This window comes from Rhinatrema bivittatum, chromosome 2 (genome assembly GCF_901001135.1).
Source record: "Rhinatrema bivittatum chromosome 2, aRhiBiv1.1, whole genome shotgun sequence".
NCBI classification, from domain to species: Eukaryota; Metazoa; Chordata; class Amphibia; order Gymnophiona; family Rhinatrematidae; genus Rhinatrema; species Rhinatrema bivittatum.
In genome coordinates, this window is record NC_042616.1 from 751,468,021 (window position 1) to 751,485,753 (window position 17,733).

A 17,733-nucleotide genomic window follows, 5' to 3' on the forward strand; every position below is an offset into this window, starting at 1 on the left:
CGGGCCGACACGGCCTGTTCAGCGGCGGCGTCTCCACGAGGGAGACGCCGCCGAATCGCTGAGCTCAGCCCCTCCCCTCCTAGGTGCACACGCGCACAAGGAGGGTGAATTTAAAGGGCTTTTACCGCTGGACCACGGGTCACCCCTTTCTGTGACGTCAGACGCTGGCAGGTACTTAAGGCTGGCGTCTGATTCTATCAAATGCCTTGCAACGAGGTTACCTTCCAGTACCTAGTTGCTGTGTGCTCCTGGCGCTTGCCTGCTTCCTCGTTGGTATCTTGTTCCTGTTGCTCCAGTTCCAGTTCCAGGTTCGGGTTTTCTTCGCCAGCTCCAGTCCGGATCTTCCTCTCCTGTTCCAGCACCTGCTTCAGTTCCAGTCCCGGTACCTTGTCTTCGAGTTCTTGTTCCTGCTTTTGTTCTGGTTCCGGATCTTCCCTGCCTGTCCTGGTATTGCTGCTCTGGTTCCAACTTCAGCCTATCTCCGACTCTTCAAGTTAGCCGCCTGCCTCGACCTCGGATCGTCTTCTGGTTTTGCTGTTCGCCTAAGTCCCAGCGGTCTGGGCTCCTACGGGCTCCTCCCGGGGGAGTCTCGGACTTCCAGGGTGAAGTCATCTTCTTCGGTCACCTAAGTCCCAGCAGCTTGGATCCTCAAGGGCTTCTCCCAGGGGGATTCCAGCTTCCAGGGTGAAGATCGTTCTCCTCGCTCTGCTAGTATCCGCCTCCCGGCCTGTGTTCCCTCCACGGAGACTTCTCTTCTCATCATCTTCACTCTCCATCAGGCCGGCCCAAGGGTCCACCGAAACACTCACAACATATAACATCAGAGACAAATTAATGTAAAGATGTTAGAAGTAATGAAGAGCAGAGTTAATACTGAAACGTGGGTGTTTTTTTTTTTTTTTTAATGACAAACCTGTCTATAATTTGCAATATTTATACTAAAGATAATGGACATTCTATACTGAAATTTTATGATCATCTTTAGGTCAATCTTCCAATATCTTACAAAATCACAAAAAAAATTGGAATCCTAGGGAATTACACAAAATTGTGGTACAACTCATGAGAGAAAGAAAATCATAGCATAATGCCCCAAAACATTAATTTCATGACTTTTATGATGTGAAAAGTATACAACCCCTATAATTGTTTAGCTCCTGTCTTACAAATGTACTGCAATAAATACAGCTACTTATCCAATGCTAATATAACTAGCAAAAACTTTAAGAAGTACAACAGTAGATGTAAAGCACTGCTTTCCCAGCCCTATATGTTCTATAAATATTCTTTGCATAACTGCTGCATGGTTGTAGCACTATGAAGGGATGGCTTGTCGCTACAGATTCACTGTTAAGGTGTTGCTATTTCAGTTTCTCTTAGATAGGTTAATTATCAACAGGAAGCCAATATTTATTAACACTGCATGATGCCAGTGCTGTCCAGTAATGGATGAAGATGGAGAGAAGGTTATAGATGCACACCTCACTGACAGCTGAATCTTTGGCTCAAAGATAATCATTCTGAAAACGTGCACACCAAATCCTATAACTATACCTCCTGTTGTCAGGGTTGCTATAGTAACTAGTAACTTGATTACTTTTCCAAGTAACAGATTACTTCAGGGAATTAGATTTGGAAAAGTAACCTAACAAATAGATCAAATCTTCAAAATTTCAGAGCCATATAAATGATTAAACATTTTGAGATATTCAGCCTGGGGCATTTTCTTATATTGCGTACACATTTAGGATAATTTGGAGGAATATTTAATTCTGTCCTGTGGAGACTCCCTCTGAATCATAATTTGTTACTGATTACTTCTCAAAAGAAATATTAACTACTCTATCCATTGTAAACTGTAGACCCATTACTGTGGCACTTCAGCCAGTATAATTAGAGTTACCCTTATTGTTCAGTTATTTAAGGCACTGTGCATTAGATAAATAAATGAAAACTTAATGATACAAGTTCATTAGCTATCGGGTCAGTGGCTAGCTTTGCATGCTACCAAATAAATCCAAGTTTGATTTTTGCCTTGCAGCTGGGCTGAGAACATTTATTAAAATGGAGGAAGGCTGAATGCATTCCTACTGGCTCACAGCATGCCAAAATAAAGGATCTTGAGGCCAGATTAAAACTTTCTATGATTGTGTATCGACTACTACTGTTGCTACTATTTATCATTTCTACAGCACCACTAGATGTGCTCAGCACTCTACAGATACACATAAAAGACAATTCCTGTTACATAGCGCTTACCATCTAGTCAAGACAAATATACATGACAAGGGTTTGCGGGAAATGTTTTTATTCCCAAGAAATGGTTAAATGTAAAAGCTGCTTAAAAAAAAATTAATTTTTAGACTGGATTTGAATATTGCCAGAGGGGGGAGCATGGCGCACCAACTTAGAAAGTCTATTCCTGTCTAGAATATATTCGAAATGATAAACTTGATGATATACCAACCTGCGGTATATCATCCTCTACTGGTGGTGTAAAAGGTTTGAATCACGCCAGGGTGTAATTGCTCTGCTGTCTGTGACTTTGGTACTTATAATTAGGTTGTTTGACATATATATATATAGCTAATCTCCCTTTTTCTGTAGGTGGGTACATTGCAGGAAGTCTGGCTGTAATAACTGATGCAGCGCATCTCTTGGTTGATCTGACAAGCTTCCTGATCAGCCTTGGCTCTCTCTGGGTGTCTTCCAAAACTGCTACGAAAAGACTGACGTTTGGGTGGCATAGAGCAGGTACAAATTCTGCCTTTAAATAGCAGTGGTAATAACATTAAGTGCAAAAATGGGATAGTTAATTCATTATAAATACCATGAAAAGAATGTGAAGAATGGCCTTCTAAAATGTAAGAACTACACTTCTCATGCTCTGAACTCTTACTAAGTCAGAACACAAACCTCAGTTGTAAATCACAACAAGATATAATTCAATTACAGGTTTTACCCGATGAACAAATGTTTTAGCAAGTAGTGAATGTCATAGTGTTAATCTGTCATAACAGAAATGTCTTCCCACCCTTTAGTGAATGCAGATTTCAGGCTCAACTCACTCCTTTCTAGGGTGTAGAAAGCTTTCTTGCAACATGTTATTATTCACGAAGTCTTGTGGCTGAAATATTTGTATACTACATTTAAAAAAAGACAAAAAGAGACCCTGTGTATACCTCCTTTGAACAAGATTTTACGGCAGCCCTCCTCTCTAACATTCTCAACTGCTTCGTTATTTCTTTTAAGAAATGGAAAGTTGCTCCTCTGACATCACCAACATCTGGAATAGGGCAAAAAAAGAAAAAGAAACCAGAGCATGGCGTGCTCAAGCTGTGACATCAGCATTAACTAAGGACAAGAGGTTCTTGCCCTCACTTTAATCACTATACTGTCTCCTTTAAACATGGTCTCAAACACTTATTCATCCCTGCGCCATAAAATCAATAGAAAAAATAAGAGGCATACAAGGGGATAATCAAAGCTGATCCTCTAAGTAAAACTATCACCTATTGGTGGCAGCAAGGCAGATGCCAGCAAGGCCCTGGAAGTCTTTTAGGAACTGAGGGGGGATATGATAGAGGTCTTTAAGATCAGGAGAGGTCTTGAACGAGTAGATGTGAAACGGTTATTTACACTTTCAAATAATAGAAGGACTAGGGGGCACTCCATGAAGTTAGCAAGTAGCACATTTAAGACTAATTGGAGAAAATTATTTTTCACTCAATGCACAATTAAGCTCTGGAATTTGTTGCCAGAGGATGTGGTTAGTGCAGTTAGTGTAGCTGGGTTAAAAAAAGGTTTGCATAAGTTCTAGGAGAAGTCCATTAACGGCTATTAATCAAGTTTACTTAGGGAATAGCCACTGCTATTAATTTCATCAGTAGCATGGGATCTTCTTGGTGTTTGGGTAATTGCCAAGTTCTTGCGGCCTGGTTTGGCCTCTGTTGGAAACCGGATGCTGGGCTTGATGGACCCTTGGTCTGACCCAGCATGGCAATTTCTTATGTTCTTATGTTCTTAACATAAAATGATACGAACTTAAGAAATACCATTCTGTATCAGACCAATGTTTCATAGAGCTCAACATCATGTCTCCAACAATGACCAATCTAGATTGTTTGGAAGAGTGCCTAGCAGATAGCAGATCCAAAAGGGGAGATCCATTCCCTGTTGTTCATTCCCAGAAATAAGAGATTGTATTCCCCAAGTCTATCTGGTTAATAGTTACTAATGGACTTAGCTTCCAGAAACTTGTCCAAACATTTTTTTAAATTCAGCGATATTACTGACCTTGAGCACATCCTTTGCCAACAGTTACATGGCCTTTGCTTCCTGGGAAATCTCAATAGTACAATTCTGTGGTTTAATTTTGCTATTTCTGGTTTATGAAACAATTGATTAGCTTTAACGAATAGTATATTTTAAAACAACCCTTCCCCTAATTTCCCATATTCTTAAGCGAAGACATTACCAGGAGATGTGCGCAGATAAGAGACAATGGTATCCATGGTTATTTACAGGAAAAGAGATTTCAGATTATCACCAAGCTGAGTTATTGTTAGTCAGCTCAGTAAATTTAGAAATTGAATTGAAGATTCATCAGAGGACAGTGAATCTTCTAATGTACTCTTGCTGGAGACAACAGAATGATTGTATAGTCCTGTCCTGATCAAGTAAGAGTTATGTTGATGTATTATTTCAAAATAGAAACGAATTAGAGATGCCAGGCTTACAGGGATCTATACATTGTTTGATTTGTGTCTGTAGGACTGAATGACTGTATTTTGGGGTACTCTTTTTTATTATATATAGTATAAATAACTAAAATAAGTTTTGTTTCCTCTCTCAATACTGAGTGGGACTTTTCTCCAAATGTGATAACAGATATAATTTTATTTTAGATGTCTTGCACCTTTATTCACAAAGGGGTAGATTTTAAAAGGGTGCGCGCGCTACCCGGCGCGCACACATGTATACCTGATTTTATAACTTGCGTGTACAGGGATTTGCGCGCATAGGGCTTTTAAAATCCAGCCCAAGATGTGCTACATCTTCCATTCCTATTCACAAAGGTGTGAAAATGCATGTTATTTATTGCAGGTCTAGTAACTTGTGTTTTCCACATTAAAACAGTAACACACCTTTATGAAGAGGGTATTTGTGTGTTTTTTGTTTTGGTTTGTTTTGGGGGTGGGGGGTTTTGTCAGCAAACTCGTAAGCTGATTTTTTTTCCTGATAAAATTAATAAACAAAGGCCAGGCTTCATCATTCCGTGCGGAATGATGAAGCCTGCATTAAAGGGCGGTGCAATTTTGCCTGCTGCGGTGCGGCTGGCTGCAGGCTATTGTGGGCACAGCGCCACCGTAAAAGTTGGTGCTATTCCCTGAGCTACTGCCAGCGATAATGTTCGAAACATTATCGCCGGCAGCGGTGCCACTGCCAACTCCTCCCTAACTCCGCCCCGACTCCTTCCCTCCCCCTATTTTAAATCTTTCCACCGTGAAAAGGCCCTTTTCACATGCACTAAGTGTTTAGAAAATAACCCCCAAAGTTTGGAGCCAATTCCTCCAGCCTGGGCACAGTTGGGCTTTGTTTTGTGCCTTTGACAGGACTGGGAATCCTGCTGACATGCAGGCTTGCATGCCAGTACCTCCTCTGCAGCAGTTGGCTTCATAAATATGTTCATGTTCTTTCTATCTAGAAGAGTCCTGGAGACAGAATCTGTCTAAAGACACTAGGTTTTAATACACGTCAGGCAAGAAGTGAAAGTAAGTGAAGTGGGTCATCATAGGAGAAGAAATGATTGGTTTTAGGATTACATCAATGTATTCTGGTCAATCCTTTCCTGGTATTTCTGTGAGCTAGGTCTCTTATAAGAAGACATGTCACTTATTTATTTTGAAGTTGTCTAACCTTTTAATTTCTCTTTGTAGCTCTTGCAGGGATTTATACTCAAGATTTGGTTGATCCTTTTTTGGCTTTCATCCTTAAAATGCCACTATTTGCTCTGTAGCCTGGAAACATTTATGCTTTGTTTTGTTTTTAAAAGAGGTAAATCAGTATACTATGGCAGCAATACATATGTCTGCCCTAGATTAAACCTTGCGAAGCTTCAAGTTAGCATCTTAATATTAAACTAATTTCACAAGTATATAGGGAGCTGTATAACCACTGAGTCACATGACAGAAGGGTCTCCGAGTCTCCTGTACCCGACATGTGATCTTTACTGGACAGCCCCTGCAACTGGTTAGCCAATCAGAGAAGTACAGGGCAAAACATATATACGGAACATTAGAACAAGAAAGAAAACTAATCAGTGTTTCCTTCTACAAGTGAAAATAACATTTATACAGGAATAGGCTTTTCAAATGTATATTATACAATTCAGATGTGGTGTATTAACAACGATTCCTCTGTGTTTAATTGCTTTCGTTCTCAGAAATCCTGGGTGCTTTGCTGTCAATGATCATAATCTGGGTGGTGACAGGGGTATTGGTGTACCTGGCCTCTGAAAGGGTACTACACCCGGATTATAAGATTGAAGGAAATATTATGCTCATTACATCTGTCTGTGCGCTCATAGCCAACATTATGTAAGTTATCTTTTTATATAACAGTACAGTATTTATGTGAAAGCCAGAGGCAGAATAAAGGTGGGGTAAGAGAGGCCCCCATTCTGGATGCTTCTCTGAAGGGAGAGGGCACCGAATGGAAGCAAATATATTTTTGTTTCTCATATCTGTCCATTTATAAAACCGTAGTTATCATATCTTGTAAATTTGTTTTGTACAAACAGTTAATGTTGGCAAATTTGAAACTTTTTTTTTTTTTTTAAATTCAGTGTATTATTAGGAGGGATGGGGCATCAGACTGACATCCTGCCTTGTGGAAAGCATATATTAAAAAGTGGAGATCAATATTATGGAATTTACATACTGGATGTGTCTTGTTTGAAGAACAGTACCTTTAATTGTAAGGACATTCCTGATAACATGGCTTTTGCAGATTAGGCTTGATCCTTCACCAGAGAGGACATGGACACAGCCACGGAACAGCATCCAATGAACATAGTCCATCATCTGAGCACAGGCTTCAGGCTAACGCCAGTGTTCGGGCAGCTTTCATACACACCATTGGAGACTTATTTCAGAGCATCAGCGTGCTGATCAGTGCACTTATAATATTCTTTAAGGTCAGTTTCATTGTTTCCTCATTTTCCAAAGCATGGGAGCAGGGAGGCATTGTGAAAAGCACCCATGTAGTTTTGGATGGCCTACACGTTGGAAAATACACATGTACATTTAAAAATTCAATATTCGTGTATACTCCTCCATCCCTACTCTCACTTTCCCCTGCCTTCTGAAATGCTTATTTTTGGAGCAGCTGCTAAATGGAGGTAGATTTTCACTCCAACAGATCTAGCTACCTAGAACTGTTGGCTCTAAGAGGGCCATTATATTCATAGTATAACATCATTAGGTGCTATCTTGCCTTCCTAGCTAGATATTGATTGGATATTTTTTAACTTGCCACTGTGAATGACATTTTTAAGAAAAGGTTGGTTACTGCCAAATAACATAAGGAACTGAACATGTTTTGAATTGAGTGTTCTGGCTGTTCACAAGATGTAAGTAAGTGTGAACAACTAATGAAGAATTGTACCTGTATTTAAAAATATTTAAAAAGGGATAGATGTTATAAGAGACCTATGAAGATAAATTTTCCCACAGTATAAAGCATTGTGGAGTTTCAATATTTGTCAGTCTCTTATAAATGTATTTGTGGATATTTAATGTTTTGTAATCCGTTTTGTAATTCTGTTTTTATTTATCCATTTTGTAATTGTTATCTGATTTTGTATTGCTGGTAGCGCCATTTTTTGTAGACATGTTATAGAGGATATTACTTTCATTTTCTCCTCCCAATATATTAATATTTTCTTTGTCAAAGAGAGACGTGGTCTAGTAATTGGAGTGTAGAACTGAGTCTGGCAAGCTCCTGGAATAATATAGTAACACAGTAATGATGGCAGAAAAAGACCAATTAGCCCAAGCAATCTATCCAGCCAGTTTCTTAATATAGTAACTGCTGCTCTATGCATGTTGACCCCATGCCTTCTGTTTATTTATTTATTTGTTGAGTTTTATATACCGTCATTCGGTAGAGCCATCATAACGGTTAACAAAATATACAATTTCTTAACAGTTTTGCAAAAAGTATAACAAAGTGAATATTAAACAGAAGTTAAACATTTCAAGTCCAGAAAGTATTATTAAGTGGGATGAGGAGGGTATGTAGGTTCTGGTTGGAGAGAAGTTATTCTGAGGTTTTTGGATGAAAGTTCAATTGTGAGTTGGGATGATCAGAAGTATGAAGGTCAGTGTAGCATTTGCAAAACATTAATGTTTTTAGGTCTTTTTTGAACGTTTTTAGGTTGTGCTGGGTTCTCAGATCTTTAGGTAGGGAGTTCCAAAGTTTAGGGGAGGCAATGGAAAAGGCTCTCTCTCTTGTTGTTGCCAGATGTGCATCTCTGATGGGGGGGGGGGGATGTTTAAGTATCTTGAGTTATTAGAGCGTAGGTTTCTTGGAGGATTCTGGGGGATTATGTTAAAGGTATTTAGTCCTTGATGATCATTGTTTAGAATTTTGTGAATGATGGTCATAGATTTGTATGCAATACATACTTTAATTGGGAGCCAATGAAGTGATGTCAATATGGGCGTTATGTGTTCATTTCTTTTTGTTCCTGTTAGGACTCTGGCAGCTGAGTTCTGCAGTATCTGGAGTGGTTTGAGGGTTGAATAAGGTATTCCAATTAGTAAGGAGTTGCAGTAATCGAAGGTGGAGAAAATAAGTAGTTGTAGGACAGTTCTGAAATCATAAGGGTTGAGAAATGGTTTTAGATGTCTTAGGGTTAGGAGTCTGTGATATCCTTCTTTAGTTTTATTTGATATGTGGATCTTGAATGAAAGTTCTTTATCGATGATAATTCCGAGGTTCCTAGTGTGGGTGGTGGGGAGTATAGATTTCATTTGTTTGTCTAGAATTGGCAGGGGTGGCGGAGTTGAATTGGGTTTTTTGTCCATGAGTATTATTTCAGTTTTGTCAAAATTGATTATGAGTTTCAGAGAATTTAGGAGATGTTTAATTGAAATAAGTAGATCTGAGGTTTTCTTGTAGGTGACTTTGATCAAATTTTGTATGGGAATTAGAAGCTGAATGTCGTCAGCATAGATGAAGTGTGTGATTCCATATTCTTTTAGTAGTTGGCAAATGGGGAGAAGGTATGTGTTGAAAAGGGTTGCAGATAGCGCTGATCCTTGGGGGACTCCAGGGTTGAGGTTGATCATTTTTTTATGGGTTGTTATTGATTAAAACTTAGTATGTTCTATCAGATAAATAGGAAGAGAACCATTGTAAGGTGGTGTCAGTTAAGCCGATTTGAGTTAGTCGTTCCAACAGTATTTTGTGGTTTACTGTGTTGAAGGCGGCTGAAAAGTCAAGGAGGATGAGCAGGTATTTTTCACCTTTGTCAAAGCCTCTTATTATAATGTCATTTAGGGAGATGAGGAGAGATTCTGTGTTTAGGTTTTTTCTGAATCCATATTGGGTTGGAGGTAGGATGTTGTTTGTCTCAAGATAGTCGTCAAGTTGAGTGTGAACAACTTTTTCAATGGATTTGGCTATGAACGATAGGTTTGACATGGGGCGGTAGTTAGCAAGGATTTCAGGATCTAGATTGCTCTTTTTAAGGATTGGTTTTATAACAGCAGATTTGAGGCATTTGGGGTAATTGCCTTCGGTCAGTGATAAATTGACGATTTTGGCGATGGTGTTACATATGGTGGGTTCAATTGTTTTGAGGGTTGTTATTGGGATGTTGTCTATTGGATGGCTGGCGGGGTTCATTTTACTTATAATAGATTGTATTTCAAGAGTGGAGGCGGTATCAAAGTTTGACCATGATGAGGTTATCTTGGTGTTAAGTTTGGTGTTCTGGTTGTTGTTGGTTATGTTGGATTGGATTAGATGAGATATTTTGTTGTTGAAGAAATCAGGAAAGTCATCGCTTCCATGTTTGGTACATGTGGACTCTTGGATGGTTTTAGTAAGTTTCTGAACTATTGTGAACAACATTCTGGGGTTATGATGAAATTTGGAGAATTTGTTGGAGAAAAATTCCTTTTTTGTATTGTTGATGATATTTTTGTATTGTGCTAAGTTGTTCCGATAATTATTTAGTGTGGTTGTATTTTTGTTTTTCCTCCATTCTCTTTCTTTTTTCCTGAGTAAACGTTTGTCAGTTCTGATGTTTTCATTATACCATTGGTTGTTGGGTTTGGATTGTTGTTTTGTCTTTGTAATAATGGGGTTGATGGAATCTGCTACTTTTTTTGTAATATTTATCCATGATGAAGTTGCAACCTCAGAATTTGCTAGATTTATGTTGCTTAGTTCTACTTGAAGAGTTTTTTGAAGAAGTTCAGTGTTGAATGGCGGACAGTAGGAGATTTTGTTTGGAGTGATTTGAGGTGTTTTAAGGTTGAAGTTGATGTATAGTTTAGGGTAGTATCTGCTGCTCCATGTTTGTTACTCCCAAGGCTCATGTTACAGGTAGTAATATTTACATTCAAAACCAAGTACCTGTCAAATCCATAACAAAATTACTGCTAACAACATTTTTATAGGGTGAGCAACCTTCTTGATAATTTAGACAATGTTGCTTGAATGTGCTTTGCTATAGAAGCAGTCCTATGCTTTTTCCCTAATGTCTGATATTAGTACCTTAGACCATAACTGTCAGGGCTCATTGATGACTGTCTCTAGATCCAATTCTCCTTCCCCCAACCACTTCTGCTGCCAAAGCAAAGAGCAATATCACCTTCTGTTAAGGGTAGTGGCAACTGCCCCTCCATACAGGCTACCCCCAGGCCTTCTGTTAAGGGTAGTAGCAATTGCCGCCCTGTGTAGGCGCCCCCCCCCCCCCCAAGCCTATTTGTAAACTATATGTGTAGCAGAAAGGTTATCTCAATTCTTTTATTTCCATTCTCAAGCCAGCAAAATCCTCTGTGTTAGTCTCACGCCTTTTTGTATTCCATTGCCATTCTTTTCTTCAACTCCTTCTTCCGGGAGGGCATTTCATGCATCCATCACTCTTTCTGTGAAGAAATATTTCCTGAGATTGTTCCTGAGTCTTCCCCTTTGAAGTTTCATATCATGACCTCTAGTTTTGCAGCTTCCTTTCCATTGGAAGATATTTGTTTTTTGCACATTTTTATTTCCTTTCAGGTATTTAAAGATCTGCATCATATCTTCCCTGTCTCTTCTCTCTTCCAAGGTATACATATTAAGGTCCTTCAGTCTCATCTCATAAGACTTTTCATGCAGACCCCAGACCATTTTGTTTGCCTTTCTCTGGATCGCTATTATTCTGTCCTTATACTTTTTAAGATGAGGTCTCCAGAACTAAATGCAGTGTTCTGAGGCCTCACCAACGATCTGATCTTTTTCCTGCTAGTTTTATCTCTCTCTCTCTATGTAGCCTACTATCTCTCTGGTCTTAGCAGCCACCTTATCACATTACTTTGCCACTTTCAAATCATCAGACACTATTACCCCAAAGTTTCCCCTAAGTCAGTTCACAATAGTCTTTCACCCTCACCATTTATGGCTCCTTATTTTATTTTATTTATTTATTTAACAGCTTTTTTTATACTGACATTAGATGGCACATCATATCGGTTTACATCTGAACAAAAGGTGGAAAATACAAAAAACAGGGAGGGGGGAAGGGGAGCAACAAGAGTAACAATTTGCAACAGAGGTGCTGCAGCTAGAAGGAGGCTCTATATGTGAGCCTGAAAAGTTGAAACTAAAGGGTTAAAGATATTTACATATTAACATATTAACATAGTGCTTAGGGCATTCCAGAGAGTGGGGCCAGCGATTGATAGGGCACAGTCCCTTGTTGATATGAGGCGGGCTTTTTTGAGGGGTGGGATGTGTAGTGTACCTTTATGGTTTGTTCTGGTTGGGCGGGAGGAGTGTGTGAATCTGAAGGGTTCGCTGAGCCAGAAGGAGTTGCTTTTGTGGATGGATTTGTGTATGATGGTGAGGGTCTTGAATAGGATACGTGATGGGATGGGGAGCCAGTGGAGGTCTTTTAGGAGGGGGGTTATGTGGTCTGATTTGCGTGCGTTCATGATTATTCTGGCGGTGGCGTTCTGTAACATTTGAAGGGGTTTGATAGAGGAGTAGGGGAGGCCTAGGTACAGTGAGTTGCAGTAGTCCAGTTTGGAAACTAGGGTGGCTTGGATGACTGTTTTAAGGTCGTGAGTATGGAGTAGGGGGTTTGAGCTTTTTTAAGACGTTGAGCTTATAGAAGCCTTCTTTTAGGACAGAGTTGATGTGTTTTTTTAGGTTTAGGTGTGGATCAATTAGAATACAGGTTTCGTACTGAAAGCTGTGAGGCGAAGGTACTGGCAGCAGAGTCGTTGGGAGATGGGAGCTTGTGAGTTTGGTGGTTGTGGATGAGGAGGAGTTCAGTTTTTGAGGAATTAAGGGCAAGGTGTAAATTGGTGAGTAGGGAATTGATGGATGTGAGGCATGTCTCCCAGAATTTTAGCATTTTGGATATGGATTCTTGTATAGGTATGATGATTTGAACATCATCTGCATAGAGGTAGAATTTGAGGCTGAGTTCAGATAGTAACTGACAGAGTGGCAGGAGGTAAATGTTAAATAGGGTGGAAGAGAGGGAGGAGCCTTGGGGGACTCCTTGTGTGAGGGGGAAGTGTGTGGATTCTGAGTTGCCTAGTTTGACTGAGAAGTGTTTGTTAGCCAGGTAGGATTTGAACCAGAGGAGAGCTGTGCCGGAAATGCCAGTGTCAATTAGATGGGAGATGAGCAGGTTGTGGCTAATCGTGTCGAAGGCTGCGGATATGTCAAGGAAGGCAATGATGAAGCTATGACCTTGTTCCAGGTCCATGAGGAGGGCGTCAGTGAGGGAGAGTAGTAGTGTTTCGGTGCTCAAGTTCCTGCGAAAGCCAAATTGAGATGGGTGGAGGATGTTGTTTTCTTCAAGGTAGTCCATGAGTTGGGAGTTCACCACCTTTTCCATGATTTTGGCAATGAGGGGGAGATTTGAATTGGGCAGGTAGTTGGCCAGATCTTTGGGATCTAGAGAGGGTTTTTTGATCAGGGGTTTGACAACTGCGTGTTTTAAGGAATCAGGGACTGTAGCAGTGGAGAGGGAGGAGTTAATGATGTCTGCTAGGGATTTGGCAATGGTGTTGGGAATGGTTAGAAGGGTTTTAGTGGGGATAGTATCAGAGGTGTGAAGCTGGCTTGAATTTTTGGAGAATAGACTCGATTTCCTTGGAGGATGTGAGGTCGATAGAGTCTAGTGTGGTGTTGGGAGTGGTAATGTAGTTAGGAGACATGGGGGGGGGGGGGGGGTGAGGGTGAATCTGAGGAGGATGTTTGTTATTTTGTTATGGAAAAAGAGGGCAAGTTCCTCACATTTGAATTGCCTTTGAATTGCCATGCCCCAAATGCAAGACTCTGCACTTCTTGGCATTGAATCCCAATTGCCAAACCTTCAACCACTTCTCGAGCTTTCCTAGGTTACTTCTCATTCTATCTACTCCTTCAGATCCACTCTGTTGCAGATCTTAGTGTCATCTGCAAAAAGACAAATTTTACTTTCTAATTCCTCTGCCATATCACTCAGAAAGATAATTAAACAGAACCAATCCCAGAACAGATCCTTGAGGAACTCCACTTATCATTCTTCATTCTTTGGAATAGGTTCCATTTATTACTACTCGCTGGCATCTGTTAGTCAACCAATTTGTAATCCATTCCACCACCTTGGGACCCACTCCCAGGTTTCTACTTGTATTTATGTGCCTGGGAATTTTGAATCCTGCTCTTCCATCTACCATCTCTATGATCTAGGTCGTTAGTTTAATTGACTATAGCGCGGTTTACTCAACTGCCATTGAGTAATCAGTTATTTCTTTGCCTCTTTGGAGGTTGTCATGAAGATAAATCACATAAACCTTCTGTTTTAGAATAAATCACATAAACCTTCTGTTTTAGAATGGGTTTGTGCTCAGTATGTTTAAAGATGTACAAAAAGTAACCCAGGGTCTAGTGGTTGCAGCTGAAGAACACGATTCAAGAGAAGCTTTGGAGATAGGAGCTAACAGGATAACATAGTAGATAAAGAACAATTTGGCCCATTCAACCTGTCCATTTATTCTGGTCTACACTGCTAAGGATATATCCTAGCTGCCATCAACAGAAACTAGACCAATGGAAGAATATCACTCTTTATCTAATTCAGGTTTCTTGTATTCCACTTTGGTTCTCTACCATTCTACATAAATGAGCATACAAGTTCCCAAACTTAGTCCAACACCTCAGCCCTCTCACTCTCTAAGTCTTACTATAAGTTTTGAAATAATTTAAACAGCTACAAAATTATTGTTATTGTTGCCCTAACATCTGGCTTCCAATGTTCCCATGGCCTTACTGAACAGTACCTTGCCATCATCAATTTGCCAACATCAATCTAGTTGATTTATGGAGAGTTGTGGACTGCTGGTTCCCACCTGGCTGTCCTGTAGCCTGCAGAGTGATTAACTCATTCTTCTTTTGTTAACAAGGGGAACTCTTTCCATCCCCAAGGACTTGATCCACAGTTGCCCCCTCCCTCTCCTCAAGACCTTGATTCCCCACTGAGCCTCATGACCACCTCCTCTTCCCAAGTTTGATGGTTATCTTTCCACTGCTGTCTGATTTGAATGCTCTCTTTTCCTGGCTCTGCATTGGCCAAGTAGTACCATGGTGCATTCCTCCTCCCACCAATTCTCTGTCCTATACTGGATGATGATCTAGGTCCTGATTTTAATGCATTTCTCTTCTAGCAAAGTCACCAAGGAAAAGGGCATTTTTTTGAAATTTTTTTTTAATATTTGTGATTATTTTCCTCTCTATATGTCTCTCCCCTCCCTTCCTGTTTGCATCTGCTCCTCTCTCTCCCCTCTGTCATGAATCTCTGCTTTTTTCTTTCCTATACTTCCTTTTGTGTCTCTGCTCTTCTCTCTAATCTTTCCTCTTTTGTGGATCTCTCTTCTCTCCCTCCCGTCAATATCTCCTGTTTGTCTCTCTGCTCTTCTCCCTCACTTCCTTTTATATCTCTCTCGTTCTGTCTGTGCTCTTCTTTTCCATCCTTCCCATGTATGTTGCTAAATAATAAGATGTGATTACTACCAGTTTCCATTATGTTTTTATTTCACTGAAATCCTGTGCAGTTTGAGATGTAACAAGTAATCACATCCCTTACCCCATCTTGCTTGTAAATAGCGAAACGGGATTCTCGATTTTCTGCTTCGCCATAAAAAGTTCCGCAATGCCCTCGCCAAACTCCGCAGGTCTCTGTATTTAATCACTAAGGGCAGATTTTGAAACAAATACAGCTATTTGGGGAAGATGATCATCTTATATAAGTTAATACAACCCATCAGAGATAGGGGGAGAGACCTCCACGCCTCTAGGTGGGTCACCGATGCAGCAAGCATGTGAAGTATATTTAAGTCATAAAGCTTCCTGAGTTGGGAGGGGATATATATACCCAGGTATTTAAGCTTAGAATCTACCCAAGCCAGTGGGAAGGGTTCCCCCCAGTTATCCCATAGGGAGCCAGGGAAGGCCAAGGCCTCCGATTTCTCTTTGTTTAATTTAAGCCCGGAAAACTCCCCAAATTCCTGAAATAACTGTAAAAGAGCTTGTAAAGATTGCTGGGGGTTTGTCAAAAAGACTAGAATATCATCTGCAAATGCAGCATATTTGAAGGTTTCTGTGCGGAACCTTACCCCTTTGATCCTTCGTGTGTCCTGAATTGCTAAAAGAAGAGGCTCTAACTGCAGGAGAAACAGCATCTGAGACAGGAGGCAGCCCTGTCTGATACCTCAATGGACTGGCAATGGCTCAGATTGGGAGTTATTGGCTACAATAATTGCCAAGGGGGTCATGATATAGCAACTTAACCACGTTAAAAAAGATCCCCATAATTCCTATGGATTGCAAATATGGAAAAGATAATCCCACTCCACCTGGTCGAATGCTTTTCAGCATCAAAGCTAACCGTTAAATATGGTTCCCCCACTTGCTGACAGAGAGCCATAGCTGCCAATACTTTCCAAATATTCATAAGTGCATATCGCTTTCTTACAAACCCCTCATGACAAGGTTTAATTAGAGAAGGCATCAGCACTGCTAAGCAGTCCGCCAAAATCTTAGCCAAAAATATTTGGTCTATGTTTAACAAAGAAATTGGACAGTAAGATTCCGGGAACAGTGGATCCTTCCTGGGTTTTGGTATCAAGTACCCGTTAGCAGAGCTGAGATGGAATCAATCAAGCATTTGTAAAACTCAGCGGTATAGCCATCTGGGCCTGGGGTCTTAAATCATTTAGCCTGTTTAATAATCAAGCGGACTTCATCCTCTGTAACTGGACCATTTAACCAGTCTTGCTGATCACTAGTTTAGTGAGGAAGGTTCAATTGTGCACAGAATTGCTCGCAGACCTGCAAATTGTTATGTTCAGCCATGAACAGTCGAGCATAAAATGCCTGAAAGCTGGTTAGTATAGCAGAAGTGTCATGGACTACTCTATCCGGGGTTGTATATACAGCCGATATATGACGAGGAACTCTATTGGACCTTATCAAGTTTGCCATCATTTTGCCTGATTTATTTCCAAATTGGAAAAGTTTATATTGGTAATAGAACATACTCTTCTTGGCCCATTGATGCAGCAGCGTATTAATGGTGCTTTGAAGGGTAAAGTAATACTACCTATTGGCGCTAGTTTGAGAATGTTGGAGAGCGCACCTAGCACTCCGTAATTGGGTGCTTAAGGAGAGTAATTGCTTGTCAAGAAGTTTCTGTCGCCGAGATGTGTAGGATATAATCTCTCCCCTAAGAACTGCCTTGGCAGCATACCAAAACAATAATGGGTCAGTTAAGTGTTCGCCATTAAACTGCAGGTACTCGTCCCACTTAGTGCCTAAATAATCATGAAAATGAGCATCCTCAGCCAGATAGTATGGATAGCGCCATATACGACATTTTGGAGATGGGTAGGTCCAGTTCATCTCAATCCAGGTGGGGACATGATCTGAGATGATCACATCCTCAATATCGGCAGCACAAATCTTAGAGAAAATACATGTACTGACTAAAATATAATCTATTCTGGATTGAGATAAATGAGCTAGCGAGATATGCGTGAAAACCTTAGCTGTAGGATGTAGGATACGCCAGTCATCCACCAGCTGCAGTCAGTGTTCTAAGAAATGAATACCCTTCCCCAGAGCACTATCTCGGTTGTGGGCACTCGTCCTATATAGCTGAGGATCGCGAATACTATTGAAATCCCCTCCAATAATTATATTCTGATCCATGTAAGGAGCAAGTTGACTATATAAGCCTTAAAAAAAGTCTAAACATGCATTATTAGGGGCGTATATATTGCAGAGGATTACCGGAATCTGATGAAGCTCAGCAACAAGGATTACATAACACTTTTGAGGATCTTTTATTTTTTTATGAATTTGGAGTGGGATTTGCTTATTTACCTATATGGCAACACCAGCCGACCGAGTAGTTGCAGAGGCAAAGTAAACTGCTCCCACCCAGTTCCGACTCAATTTTA

At 40.4% G+C, this 17,733-nt stretch overlaps 1 protein-coding gene across 2 annotated transcripts in view; it reads left to right on the forward strand.

The window, feature by feature from the left end:
* Positions 1–17,733, forward strand: part of SLC30A8 (solute carrier family 30 member 8) — a 105,426-nt gene that overhangs the window by 31,564 nt on the left and 56,129 nt on the right. For both annotated transcript variants that reach the window (XM_029591926.1, XM_029591927.1), the window contains exons 3-5: positions 2,608–2,754; positions 6,447–6,600; positions 7,013–7,199. In XM_029591926.1, the coding sequence (XP_029447786.1) occupies positions 2,608–2,754; positions 6,447–6,600; positions 7,013–7,199 (488 nt within the window). The remainder of the gene's footprint in view (positions 1–2,607; positions 2,755–6,446; positions 6,601–7,012; positions 7,200–17,733) is intronic.